The 14,771-nt window shown below is 37.6% G+C and overlaps 1 protein-coding gene and 1 long non-coding RNA gene across 2 annotated transcripts in view; both read left to right on the forward strand.

Moving 5' to 3' along the window:
* The window catches only part of LOC149917530 (uncharacterized), a 31,328-nt gene extending 29,519 nt beyond the window's left edge, over positions 1-1,809 (forward strand). Inside the window, exon 2 of the long non-coding RNA XR_016467813.1 lies at positions 312-1,809. This is a non-coding gene — a long non-coding RNA (uncharacterized LOC149917530). The remainder of the gene's footprint in view (positions 1-311) is intronic.
* The window catches only part of PLXDC2 (plexin domain containing 2), a 238,889-nt gene that overhangs the window by 104,666 nt on the left and 119,452 nt on the right, over positions 1-14,771 (forward strand). The window contains exon 2 of the mRNA XM_031614427.2: positions 14,084-14,295. Within this exon, the coding sequence (XP_031470287.2) occupies positions 14,084-14,295 (212 nt within the window). The remainder of the gene's footprint in view (positions 1-14,083; positions 14,296-14,771) is intronic.

Genomic DNA, 14,771 nt, shown 5'->3' on the forward strand with positions numbered 1-14,771 from the left:
ATATACTTATGGATTGTTCTTTAGATTAAAACATCTAAGTTCATTGTCTGTGTTTGAGCAGTGCCCATAAAGCCCAGTGAGTGCTCTGCACTCCTAATGTAACACATTTCTGATGTTAATGTGAGATATGAAAGATCTTGATTTTAAAATTTAAAAATATATAGAAATTCTTTTCCTATAACTGAAAAAATATATAATAGCCAAATAGCTTTCAGGCTTGTTGGGTTGCTTATTGGAGCAGTGATTTCCTCACTGTGAAGAGCTCCACAGAGTCTTACTCTCCCCTAAGCTGCTTCATCTTCCTCTGACAGGTCACTGAAGAGTATGACATCTAATTTCAGGCAATAATGTTGGGAAGAGGCAGCAGGCAAGTGGGACCAGAAGCTGTGGCCGAGGCTAGGACACAATCTGGGCATGCAGCAATGCCTCTTCACTCTGTTCTGCTTCTCCTTCTCCCTGGCAGCCAGGTTGAACAGAAGATGTGCAGTGCAGGGACTGACACTGTGAAGCTTCTTGGGTGACCAGACTGATCTGGAGAGAACAGGTAGCTGAAGGAGTGGATGCCTTGCGTAGGTGATCTACTGAACTGGAAACAGGAGAAAACCTGAGGAAACATCCAAGAGGAGGATTTCCCTGTATGTTTCTCTAGCTGCTATGATGGAATTGTAAAGGCTTTGGGTGATGGAGCTGCTAATTAAAGTCAGATGTCAGGATACAGGAAAGATAACTAGATTCGATAGGAAGAACATTGGAGGAAATAGTTTGGGATCTTATACTCAGGGCAGTGCATATTGTGAGGAAAAGGGGAATGTGCACATGTGGAGAGAGGGAAACAGAAGAAAAGGAGAAAGGAGACTCAGTTTGCAAACATTTGAGTGTCTCAGTGCATTACAGGTCGAAATGAGATTGTTTAAACTGGTATTTATGAATTTACTGGTATTTAAAGCTTAAGCTACCAAACAATCTATTCATGAGTCCATATTTACCATGAATAATGGTGGTACTTGAGAGTATTTACGGTATTGAAAGGTCTCTCCCTCAGAAAACAAACATCTCTGTCATTTTAGGCAGCTTTCAGTTTCCTTACTTCAGCAAAACTGCTGTGGATAATACATCACGTTGTTTTTTCCCTTCTCACTGCATTCATATGAGGGGAGGAGGATGAATGTGCTGTCTCTTATTACTTTTCTCCTCCTATAAGTGATAGATACTTATATCCTCTGTCTATAAAAAGAGGATGAGAGACAGATGCTTAGAAACTGCTTAGCAAAATCAGGTAAAGGCTAGCATACAATGTGTTGAAAACTTACAGTTTTTAGAACACAAGATTAGTTACCGGCAGAAGTAGTTGTGACTTTTTGGTTTGCCATTAATGGAAAAGAGAAAATGGCCCCTAGGAGTTAAGTCTCTGGCTAAGGAGCTCAAAAATCCTTTGTGTGGATCCATTCCAACTTAGAATATGCTACCATTCTATGATTCTAAACAACAGTCATTTGAAAGTCTGTGGTTCATGGAAGTGTTAGTGGTTTTGGTGGCTTATCTAGAGCCCAGCAATGTGCCAAATGCACCAGACTACGAGCAGCTTCCACGTAAAATCTGAGATAAGCAGCTTTTACCTTTGAAGCAAGTGGGTATTTATTGTCAACATTTATTAGTGTCAACAACGATTAATAAACTCTTCCAAGTGTGCTTAAGGTTACAGATGTGATAAAGGACATGAGCACTGACAAACTTTGTGCTGTCATAACAAATTTGTAGGTTTCAAACTCTCAGATGTCATTAAAGCCTTGTGTGAGAAATTGTAAACAAGTATAGGTTTCTTATAGTTAGATCATATCCTAGTGGTTAAGGCACTCCTGGGTGTGGGACAAATATCTCTGGAGGAGATATTCCATCTCCTGCTTTTGAAGTTCTTCCAAAAAATATTGCAGTCTATTTGGAAGAGGAGAGAGAGGACAGTTTATAAAATTGTGGGAACTGTGACTAGCTCTGTTTTAAGAAAAGTTTATGCTGCATTTTGAAAACATTCTTTCGCAGTGAGTACGCTATTTCTGAAAACACAGCAGGAACAAGTGAGCTACTCAGAGAAGAAAGGTGGTCAAGCCAGCTCATGGTCAGGCAGGGTGACCTTGCCAGGAGTTATATCTCCTCTCTGTGACTGCAAAGTCCCCTGGGGAATGTAGTTCTTCTCTTCTAGGCAGGTACCCAGAACTTGAGCATTAACAGTTAAACTCCCAGTGCCCCACATGATGTTATGACGTGGAATACCGAAAACCAAAAATCACGAAACTATGACACAGGGATACCAGATTACTGACTGAGTTTGCCTGGTTCCTTTACTGCTAGATAGCGCTGCACACACATTTATCTGAAAACAAAACAAACAAACAAAAAACAGAATCCAGGCTTAATGACAGTAGTTGTTTTGAAAGTGTTAGGTCTGTGGGACATACAGCAAACAGAGCCAGCGTGTACAAGCTTAGTAGCCACTTGTCTGGGACACTTAGATCCAGGAACTGATAGTTTACCCTGCTGTAACTGACACATGGAATTACATATCTGTGGTGACTAAGCTGTTTCTTGGTGTGAGTAAATAAGGTGTGTGTGTTGAGGAAATCAGTTAGCATTCAGCTTAAAAATTAATTTAACATGAACTATTTAATAAAGTGGAACTGACATCCATGTGGAGGGTGAGAGGTTCTAGCCATTGTTTAAGTCCCATTTAAGTTCACCAGTTGAGACTTGCTTGAAACGTAAGTGGTTTGGCAAGTATGAATATAGGTGCCACTGAAGCGGTGTTTCTGCCCTGCTACTCCTCTTCATTGAGCTTATTAGGAACAAAACCAAAATGACTGTGAAAACATTCTTGAGTAATTTAAATATGACTTTTAGTGCCATATGGTGTCCAGGAATCAAGTACATTTTTGCACTCCTATGACACTGAATGAAGTCTGGTAGTTATAGAATTGGTTTTTCATTGCAAAATGTAGAGGGTTGGCTTCCAGATCTTACTGTGGTGTCTTGATGGGCTGTCAGCCAGTCTGTGGGCAAAAACTTTAGCAACAAACTGCATTAACAAATATACAAATACAAGACTGCTATAAAACATGTCTTTTCATGCAATTAGTTGGTGCTGTGTCATTGGATCTCAAAGACAGCAGTCAGTTCTGGTTCTCATATACTGTCTCCATGCTTCATCTGGGAAGGTGAAAGAATAGCATATTGAGCTAGCATTTAGTATGTTCCTGTGAGGAATAAAATCTGCAGTGAGAAGAAACAAGAGGGTGATTTTTTATTTTTTTTTAAATCTGCTTTATGGATATCTTATCAGTCCCTTTCTAACAAAATGAGCCATATCTCAACTCACTTATTTTCCCAAATCGTTCCTTACGTGGAGTAGTTCTGTCTTTGATTAATAATCCGTGAGAAGGTACACATTTAAGTATCATTGTGTCCCATTACTTTTAAAACCCATTATATTCAGACACTGTTCCCTCTTTCTTTGAGTTTGTCTTCTGACCAGGGATAATAAAGAACCCAAGCAAGTGCAGAGTAGAAAAGTTAATGTTGCGTGCCTTGATGATTACCCAAGAAGAAAACAAGCCTTTCCTCAAGGTGGCTTTCCTCATAGATCCAGCCTTTCAGCTATCAATGCAGTGCATGAGCAGGGTTTTGAATGAATCTTATGTGATGGGTCTGCCAAATCTGAGCTCCTCTAAGCTCAGCTCCAGTTACAAAATAAGCTCCTCCAAAACATTTAAGCATACCTGTATTTTTTAAGAAATGTACTTAGCTTTCTTGTTGTTTGTTCCCTCAATATGTTGTCTGTGTATATGTTGAAATAGTAAAATAATATGCTCTTCATGTGACAATCACAAAATGTTGATCTTTGCTCATTACATAGCTCTGTCTTCCACTTAGTAAGCACAAGCACAGCTAAGAGAGTTGTAAATCTGTCCTTTCGTAAGTGAAGCATGATGTCATTTGAACTGGTTCATCCCTGTGCAGTTTTCAAAACACCACGTGCTTTGTAGCGTGGGAGTGTCAATCTCTGCCTCCTGGTTAAGAAAAGACATAGATGAATTGTACCTACGCAGTATGTTAGCAAAGCTACTCCATCAGACGAACTGCAAATCTGTTAATGTTTTTTTCTTGGGAATGTTGTGGTAGAATTGGAAGGCATATAATAAAGAAAAATCCACTTTTATTCAGTCTTTTTTAGAACACGTCTGTCCAAGTAACTAATCTCCATGTAAATTCTTTATATTGTAAGTAGATGCCACCCATGCAGCCTTTTATCTGGGCATGAGGGAAATGCATATAAGCAGTGTCAAATGTAAAGCATGTTAGCAAATAAGCTTGCTTATTTGTAAATCCTAAAACCCCTTTAGAGGTGTTGAGTCCTTCCAGTGCTGTTGGTTGATTAAAAACTGCAACATTATGTGCAGTGCAGTGGAAAACATGCTGTTTCTGCACTTCACTCTCATCAGCACAATCCGCTGTGCTAGTTTGTCTGTCTTCTGGGAGAAGATAAAGGCAATATTCAACACACCATATACTGAGCAGTCCAATTAAACATTTACTAGATAATTCCATTGTTTTGAAAAATTTCAAGATTGGTGCAATTTTCTCTTCTTTTTCTCCATTATCTCTGCCAGTTTTCAAAAAGATTGTTTTTATTCTGCCAAAAGAAAATGCCTTTCTATCATTCATATCTGTACTGGCTTAAATCTTACTTTCATGTCTCTGCTTCTTGATTGGTTTGATACAGCTGTTCTTTGACTCTAAACATACATCTACAACAATTCCTCCTTGCTGTATGATTTATTTATTTTTGTTTCCACATCAAGTCTAGCAGTGCAGATTTTTTGCCAGAGCTTAAGAACTGTCTTAGCTCTGATTTCCTCTCATTAGTGTGCTAGAAACATGTTTTTTTCCACAGATCTCCTTATGAAGCTGAGATTTTTTTTCCTGGAAAGGAGCTGAAGGCATTTAGATGCATTTTAATTTCAGTTACAAAATTAATCTGTTTTTGATAAGACAGAAAATAGTTTGCCCCTGCACAGTAACAGGGTCTGGAAGAAATAAACAGTTGCATTTGGAAAACAAAATAAAGCATAGCTGTTGTCTAGCACTTGCCATCAGTAACACTGGATATGCTTTAAAGAGGAAGACAGTATCTTTATCCACATCCTACAGGTAGCAAAATTCATGTATCTATTAACCTACTGTGCACCAATACTATAAGAACTTAAGTAATCCAAGCATCTACAGCACATTTTACTTCTTTTATAGACTCAGCCTCTACACCTTTTATGTTTAATAGACTTAGATTTCTCCTCTCCTTCTTCTTGGAAAGTTGAAAGGTTCTGACTTCTCTGATGGCAGGTCTTACACAGAGCCAAATTTTTGGTACTCCGTTACTGAAAAGTTCCACTTTAGAGCACTTACAGTATAAAATCACTGTTTTGGGAGTCTTTAAAAATGTGTAATGCATATGGATGAATGGGTAAGGCAAGATATTTTCTTTTAAATATATTTTCTACTATTGTTTTGGAACAACAAACACAAAAATGAGAGAACTAGATAAATATATTGGGAAATTTATTTTTGAGCAGTAGTTGTGAGTTTGGGGGCGAGAAGAGGAAGTGAAACAATTTTCAAGCTCTTCTTTTAAAAAATCATCTCTGTCATTTCTTGGCTGTGTCATCTCTACAGAATTTGCCTAAAGAATAAAACACTATAAGCATAATTCAGTGTATCTATAAAGCCAAGAAAATAAGGTCAAAAGCATCTTGAGAATTTTAAAGTACTAGTATTTAATGTATTTCTCAATCACTGCTGACCTAAGCAAGTAACCCCACTGCATAAGCCCAGTGAGACTATCTTAATTTTCCTGACCTTTAATGCAACTCTATTTTTTTTTAAAACGTCCATTTACGACTTTTACTTTCTGCGGAACATCTATGAAAACTCTGTCTTGATACCACAGAATAGTTAGGGCTGGCACTAAGCTTTTACTTTTTAATAAATGTGTTAATTAATTCCCCAAATGATCTATCTGTTTACCTGCAATTGGCATAGTCTCTGTAAATCCTAAATCGCTGTTGGTCCAGGAAAATTGCAAGTGTAGAAAATGAAAGAAGATGTAAAATTTCTTTATTTAATCCATAGTGGGGGAAAAGGTTATATTTTAAATTTTGACTGAAATCCCTTTGAGAGTTTTAGCATTGAGCTGGAGCAATGCCTCCACAAACAGCAGTAAATTTTAACCTTTCCATCTTTGAAAACAGTCCTTTACTGCCACAGTGGAAGAGAAGTCATGCAATGCTTTTCTGCAGTTTTTATAATGTCAGATACTATTGCATTCCCCACTACACATTTCTGGGCAATTACGATTGTTTGTTCATTTTCCTGCTTTCCAAGTCCTGTGCTCTGTGAAACAACCAGTACCGCAAACCGCTTCCTTTCTACCACTGAGAGGGAGGCCAAGAGAACTGAGGGCACAGCAGGAGAAATGTTTCACGTTCCAGTCACTCCAGGGCTGCATTGCATGATCTGCCTCATTTGAAGATGTTCAGGTTTACTTGCATTCTGAGCAGCAACATATTTTATGTGGGTTGTGTTTTGGCCAGTGCCACAGGCTCAGTAAGGAACAAATTAGGAACGACTAAGCAGCTTAAGAGTTTGTCCCTGTTTGCAGAAAAAAGAAAAAAGTTGTTAACAAGGTAATTACATCAGTTAGGCACTCCTGACATGGGAAGATAGGAAAACCCTCGTTTGTACACATCTGTCCGTGTTGTACTGGGTGAAGAATTATGCCACCTTTCTTATCTTTTCCACTCTGCCAGATTCTCAGATCTTAATCTATGTCTGCACGATCATGTTGTGCATAGGTGTATGTTTGGATAGCTCCGTCACATTGATACTTGAGTTTTGTTTTCCTATCCATGTGTTGTCTTTGCTTGTCCCACTAAACTCAGTGAAGTTGTCTTGGTGTGAAGAGTGATATCTATCCCTGTGCCTGACTCCAGGTCAGCCTGACAGAGCCACACTATTCTCCTGATGTTGCTGAAGTATGAGTGCATAACAGGCCAACTGTGAGCTCACAGACATCGTCTTGGCCAGAGTGGTGTCCCTGGGATTGCTGCTCTTTGCACGCTACAAAAAGACGAGCACTGCTTCTGCTAATCTGTTTTTCAAGGACCAGGCTTGCGTCTCTCTTAGACTCTGACTATCCCTGAGGCTAAAAACGAAGGTAACTCTTCTACCAAAGCTGCACTTGCTTTGCCTGCTAGGAACAGCATAAATTAGCTGAACAAAAATTGTCTGACATGTCCGAGGTACTTGCTGCCTTCTGCCAGGGCAACTCACGCAAAAAGAGTTCTAGACATATGCTGCAGTTCAAATTATGAATGAATCTGTCATTTTTGTATGCTTTCCTCTACTGCCCAGAGACAGAAGTTAGACTTAATGATCTGATTGCAAAATTGTCAGTCTAACTTCTTTACTCCATTTTATTAGCTACAAGCATATGCACATTGATGCGTGCCTTCTAGCCAAGCGGATTCCTTACTTATCCTAGTTAAGCCTGAATCTTGAAGAGAAGCTGACTCACCGTGGTGCTGGCATCCTTCAGCTTTTCTCCAAAATAAAGATGCCTCCAAATGGGAACTGTGAGATGAATATATTGAAGATCGCACTAAATGCTTGAGTCTGATGTTGGCAGTTGTGCTGCAATTCATTTATTGACTATGGGAAAAAAAGCCTGTATACACTTGTAGCTGTTATATTTAATTAAAGTAGAATCGGTATTAGTATTCTCAGGAAAACCCTTGAATCTAGATTGAAAAAACAAGAATTTACATATAAATAGAATATTGTAGAGTCATCTCAATTTCTCTTAGATTTCTCCTACCAGGATGCTTTTTTGTTCTTGTTGAATTCTTAAGTTTTTCTTGCTTTTTACACAGATAATTTTGTGACTTTGTGAGAGTTTGTGACATAGTGAGATTTGGACACAAACCCTGTTTTTCTGTGCTCGAGTTTGATAACCCACAAGAAAATACAGTTTGATTATTTTGAGTTGTATGCCAGGAAAGCAAAAACATACAAATATGCTTCCTTTTGCCTTATGTGCAAATTTAATATGTGATAAATATCCATTTAGGTTTATTTGGGTGTCTACATTACCTATAATTATTGGGAGTGCTAATGGGAATGTGGATATGAAACTTGCCTATATAGAAAGCAAACATTAAGTTATTTTAATCATGTTGATTGTCAATAGCTGAAAGTAAAGTGAAGAATCCCAGCACTCTTCAGTGGCTCCAGAGGGACCTGTTATCTTCTGTTCAGGTGGGATTAGAACAGTCCCTTCTTTAATGCAAAACCATGCCCTGGAAAAGAGGGCAGGAAGGCAATAACTAGAAATATTCCTTCGAGTAAACATAAAACTACAGCTGTACCAAGACATTTTTAGGAATCTCTAGATGAAAAAAATGTTGAAGGCTAGCAGTAAATTAAATTTTTTGAATTGAACTATTGAATTTTTTTCACGGGTTTCATGAAGTCCAACTTCCTGGCCCTAACTTCCACTGAAATTTGATGGTTTCTCATCTTTTCTGATGGTTTCAGTAGAAATAAAGATTTATGAGACACAGTATAAAAAGTTACTTAAGCTAAAGAAGTATGATGGCATTTTCTGTTCCTTGATAAATAAATTTGTGTATTTAATATTTGATTTAGATAGCATTTGCGTTGTGGCAGATTTAGAAAGATTATATGATACTATATCTTGAAACCTTTACTCTACAGACTGTGTACAACATGTATTTCTGGGCTTCCAAAGGAAAAAATTCTTGTTGATTATGGTGCATTTATGAAATTAGTCAAATTGCAGAGCTGGCCTAAATATGTGCAATCATGAAATGTAATTAACACATGTTTTTCAGAAATGCAATCCTGAAATTCTGATATACTGGAACATCCCAGAAATCTCTTTTTAACCTCATGGAAGAGGGAAGGAAAAAAAAAAAAAAACAGTTGAATAAGGGCAATGAGCAGATTGGGGTAAATTATTTACCTACTTGACTCTTTTTGTTTCAAAGTAGAATTTCTTTTCTCTTTGGTGACGTTTCTGTCCATAAAGTTTTGAATGGTTCTTTTTCTTGTAGTGAGCTAGAATTTCATTATAAATGAAGCTTGGTGCAGACAAGACTTCAGACTAAGTCAGAGCTGTCTCTCTTGTCAAGTTCCACAATTTAATTTTGGTTTTATTTGCTTACAGCTCTTACCTTAATGTGGGAGGGCAGATTCGACAAAGCAGAGACTGTCTGTCTCTACCATGGTTGGGTGCCTACTTATCTATTAGAAGATCTTTTTATAAGAAAAGTCCACTCAGCTGATCTGTAAGAACTGCATTCAGAAATCACAATATTGTAGTAGACAAACTCCTCTACTACTCATTTGTCGACTTTCAGCATTGATTTATGTTAATAATATAACTATTAAGCAGTTCTGGGTATTTTTCTAGTGTAGGCACATCTTCCTGCCAATAACCTCGGACTAACTGCACTACTTCAAAAGGCAGGTCCTGATATACAAGATGATAAAGGTTTCTGTCATGTGTTCTCTGTCAGGTTAGACTGCTAAATTAACCTGCAAGTAAAGTTAGTAAAAAAAAAAAAAGACATGCTGGGTACATAGTGGTTTAGGCAGTAGATATCAAAATCTTTTAAATGTCTTTCTCTGTCTGTAAATGTGTTAAGAGGGAAATTTGAAGCCCTCGCTTTAGATGTGAGCAGGTCTGTCTGTAATTCTACCCCCACTCACTTTCTCAAGTTTACTTTCTAATTAATTCTGTGTTAGGTCCATCCAGAACTAACCCTAACTTAAGTCAAGGAAGAATGATCTGCAGACATAATTACTTGCATGGCTAATTTTATGAAAGCTTCTGGGAAAATTGTTGAAGGATCAGGTCAAGGCACCAACTTAATTATAAAGTCTATTTTCACTGCTTCTAAATTGCTGTGGTATAGTGTCACTCTGTATACCATGACACAGGTATTTGCACAGAACTAAAAAACATAACTAACTGCTGTTATTACTACAAAAGCATAGTAGGCCATGTTGAAAACTATGGTTCCAATTTTAATAGGTTTGAAGGCTTATTTCAGTTCTGAGTCTCTGCTCTTACAGGCTGAACAAGCTCCTGCTCATCTAGGTTTCCCAATATTATAATTTTGTTATTAATCAGGTACTACAGCCTTTGGCTGCTTACCAAATGATTTGAATGATATGTTTTCCTTCAGTGTTAATTAGTGCAAGCTCTGAGCTCTCAAAGATAAGAGTATAATACTTTGGTATATTTCCTCTAAAGTGCCTTTTATGTGATTTATTAGCTACACAGAGGTTTCAACCAGAAACATGAAATAGTTCTAACTTGTAAAGGATTACAATTTTAGGTTTCTGAATGCTTTTCCTTCATGAGCTGCCTGCATTTAGAATTTGAAAATTTATTTGATCTATCAATTATCTGAGAATGTGTATATATTATTTATTTCAATTAAAATTACTTAAATGGAATAGAAAACACCCTTTTCGACTCACTTGGAAATATACATATCTTACTTATCACTTTTTCAATATTAGAGGTATGACAAGATATGCTTCAGGAGCCACGCTGGATCAGAAAGGGTCTGGCCAGGCCCATCGCCTCTTTCTTTTTATCCCCAGTAGTTTGAGGAAAAGGTTTTGTGAAGAAGGTGATGTACAGTAAGTTTCTGTCTTCACTCTTTGAAAACATATCCAGATTTTACTTCCAGTTATAGCTTGAGCATCTCCACTCTGCCAGTCCAGTCCGTTAATCACGTCTAGGGGTAAAACTGGTAGAAGCTTTCACAGATAGTGAAGTTACTGGCTGTAAACTGAAGATGTTTATCAGATCATGCTTTTAATATTTTCTGTTATTAGAAGTATATAGTGCATCTTGGATACAGTTAGATCAGTACAAAGCATCCTGATGTTGATATGGTTGGTTGCTGTGAAGTAATATTTATCAATGTAGCAGTATGCTAGCAGTATGATTTAGATCATTTTCTATATTTCAAGAGAAAAAAATCACATAAGTAAAATAGTTGAAACAGAAAAAATCTATGCACTGATGAGATCAAAGTTTTCTCCTATGTGGAATAACCCATAACAAATTTTGCAAGTGCCAGGATGCAATTATACTGTATAAAAAAACCCCATGAACTGTTAGGAGATAAGAATGTAGACTTTGCAAGCCACTGGAAGTACCCTGATGTGCTAATTTTATTTTTTCTCTCCAGCACTGTATTTTTACTATTTTATAAAGTAGTTTGTTATGTTACAAAACCTTACAGCTTAAAAGTCATATTCCTTTTTTTTCAGGACTTGGTAAAACAAATTATAATCCCTTCCTTTACAGGCAAGGCTCAGCCCGAGGTGAAAGCAATTTAACGACCTCCCCTAACTTTAGTATTTTCTGTTTTCTAATGTAGATGATTACCTCAACATTTTAGTTGTTGACCATAAAAAGAATGGGCTGCAGTGGGAATGCGAAATGAGGGTAGATGTATCTTTGCCTCTTTCTGAATGTGGGTTTAGCACAAGAAGTTATCAGGAAGGGTGATTCAGAGGAAGAAAATGGGGCTCTGCAGATATTGCACTGTAGCCCAAGAAGCCATTTGTAGGTATCTAATGCACCTTGGTCATTGCAGTGAGTGTTGAGATGTCTTAATACAGTTGTGGTGGGAGGTAAATGTTACTTCCATGGATCAAGCTTTTGGTGTTGTGCATCTCAGTCAGAAAGCAACTCTATCAGATTCTTTTCAATTTGCTAGCTTTTGGGCATCCCTATCCCTGTAACACTGTGGCAACTTCTTCTGGAGCAGAAAGGGCAGCTTTGAATTGATGCTGATGAAGACAGCAGAGGAGTGATCGAGTTCATCTGCAGAGCTGTCCCTCTGCATCTGACAGCTGATTGCTTGATGAAGCAGGCAGCAAAGTAGCAATTTGTTGAAGACAAGTCTTCTAAGCCTTTTAAGAAATTCAAGGAAATGTGTTTCAAAGAGCCACCAATTAAAGGAAAACAAGCTTGATTATTCAGGGTCTGTGGAAAGTTTTGGCTAGAGATTGCTTATTTTGTGTCTCTGTTAAATTCTGATTTCTCTGAGTGACACAGTACTACAATAGCATGCAGTTGAGATGATTAAATAACTTAGGAAATGAGTTTATTAGATTTTTGGCCAGTTAGATAGGAAAAAAAAAAAAAAGGATTACCGGAGCTTAAATTCTCATTGAGATTTTTTTCTGTACTGTAACTCTTTCTGGTCTGTTAAGGACAACAACTGATAGACTGGGGGGCAGGGTGCAGGGATTATTCCAACTACTTGTCACCAATCAAAATCTGTATCCAGCAATCCACAAAAACATGCTTAACTTCAAACGAGAGAGTTGCTGATAAGAGTTTCCTTATACACTTATGGAACCCCACCAGAGCTTTGAGGAGCAGAAGAGGGATTGTACAGTTCGGGCTGGGCTGGTCTCGTCTCCGCTGTTTGACTACATCCATTTCTCCTTATAATGTTGATATCTACCATTTCCTTTGACCCAGAAACTGATTTAAAAGCAATGTCTTTGTGCACTTAAATAAAGTTTCCTTTTCTGGAATGGTAATGCTAAAAACAGAACATCCTGCTCTCATTTGGGTGACGTTCATGAGCTTTGGCAGCATGTAGGTGTCATTACAGACAAGGGAGTTAGACTAGAAGACCCTTAAGGGTCCCTTCCAATCCAAATCATTCTATGACTCTAAGATTCTCCTGTAGCACTGACTCCTAAACAATCTATGATGTAGGAAAATTGTATTTATTAAATCTTTGGTAGATAGTTTTCTATTTTTCCATCTCTTTTGTTTCCAGACAGCATATTTTATACTTAGTATGGAATTTAGAAGTAGTATCTTTTGCTCAGAAGATTCTGCCAAACAGAAGGAGCAGATTGCTACTGCAAATGAACTATTTTCCAGTATCTCTTCATTTGCACTCGTTTTATTTTACTCTTTGTGACTTCTAGTTTGCCACTAACATTTCATTTGGAACCTCCAAGTACTGCTCTTAGAACAACTCCACTTATTCCTGGAAAATGCAGAATAGAGCAGTCCTCTGTTTCTCCTTTGTGGCCTAAAGCATACAAGGCAATATGAAAAGCACATCTGATTTTTAGTGCTAAGTGTGATAAATTACTTGAGCCTTACTGTACTTCCTGTTGACAGTAACTGAAATCAATTAACAAAAACTAGTTTGGCTTTTAGGTTGGGAGAATTGGAAACTACTTAAGAATTTACAGGGGTTTTTTGGTAGTTACGCTAGCATGAAAAATTTGTGAACAATGTGAATAAAGTGCATAAGGAATATAAAAAGCACACCACCCATCTCCATTGGTGCTTTACAGGGGATGTAGTGGGTACCTGCAGACTTCACACACCATTCACATTTATCAGTTAGGCAGCTTTATTTCTAAACAGGAACAGACATTTATGGGAATTTCATGCCTCTCAGAATGTTTATTTGGCTGCCTATCACCATAACTTCCAAGCTATTTCCACATAAAATTAGCAGCAGAGGCTAAGTTGATACGCAACTTCACTGTTTCTCTACCTCCTTTATTTTTGGGCATCTTTTGATTAGATGTTAATTTTTCTTACATTTGTTTCACTTTGGAAAGTGACACCCGTGGGTAGACAAATGTTAAAGTCAAAAATATAACATGGAAAACTTTTCCCAGACTTAAAATAAGCTGGAAGATAAAACATAGGGGATGGTTAGAGGAGCCAACAAAACTTAGTCCAAATTATTATATTTTTCTGAAGTAGGATGTGCTATTTATTCTCTCAGACTGTTATGGTTTTGTTGGTTCATCAGAGATATAATTGGCTGTTCTACAGAGTAGTTCAAAGCATTTTTAAAAAGTTTAATATTACAATGTTTTAGATTATGATTGGTAAAGGATAGTCCCAACTGATTTATAATCTTGCTTTGTTTTGTTTCTCAAACAGGTGTGCTTTATCAAGTTGTTCAGAGCTTCCCTGGAGTGGAGGAAAATGTGCAAGTGGATGCATATGTAAATAGCCACAGGTGGAGAAGGCACTCAGAGTCTCTTAAATCAGTCAGCACTAACAGAGCCAGTATGGGGCAGGATTCCTCTGAGCCAGGTGGTTTCACAGATCTGCTGCTAGAAGAGGGACATGAGAATGCCACCCAGATTGAGGTACAAATTCGTTTCACTTCTTATTTAATTTGTTATTTTTGAATGGAAGGGGGGAGGAGTAAGTAAAAAAAGATGAGTTCTTCAATACATTCATGCATTAGCAGTTGAATACAGCCTCGTGCTTGTGTGTCTGTCCCTGCAAGCATGTGGAAATCTGTTTTTCCTCTTGCCTTGGGACTGGAGTACATCCCTTTTGGTTTCTGTGGAGAATGTCTTGAGGATGTCTGTCTCTCTGGAAACTAGTTATGGAAAGTTCCCTGTTGTAGCAGTGCTTTCTACTTAACTGGAAAAAGGAAGCAGTGTGTATATGTGTATGTATACATATATACACACACATATATATATATATGCTCACTCCAGCACAAAAGAGTTCAATCCTGTTTCTAATCATTTTAGCACATAAAGTATGGTGTCTCAGATACAGGAATGGTTGTGTAGCTGATCTTTCCATGGCTCAGAGGTAGACCTGTATGCAT

The sequence above is a fragment of the Phasianus colchicus genome, chromosome 6 (genome assembly GCF_987193195.1).
Source record: "Phasianus colchicus chromosome 6, bPhaCol1.hap1.1, whole genome shotgun sequence".
NCBI lineage: Eukaryota > Metazoa > Chordata > Aves > Galliformes > Phasianidae > Phasianus > Phasianus colchicus.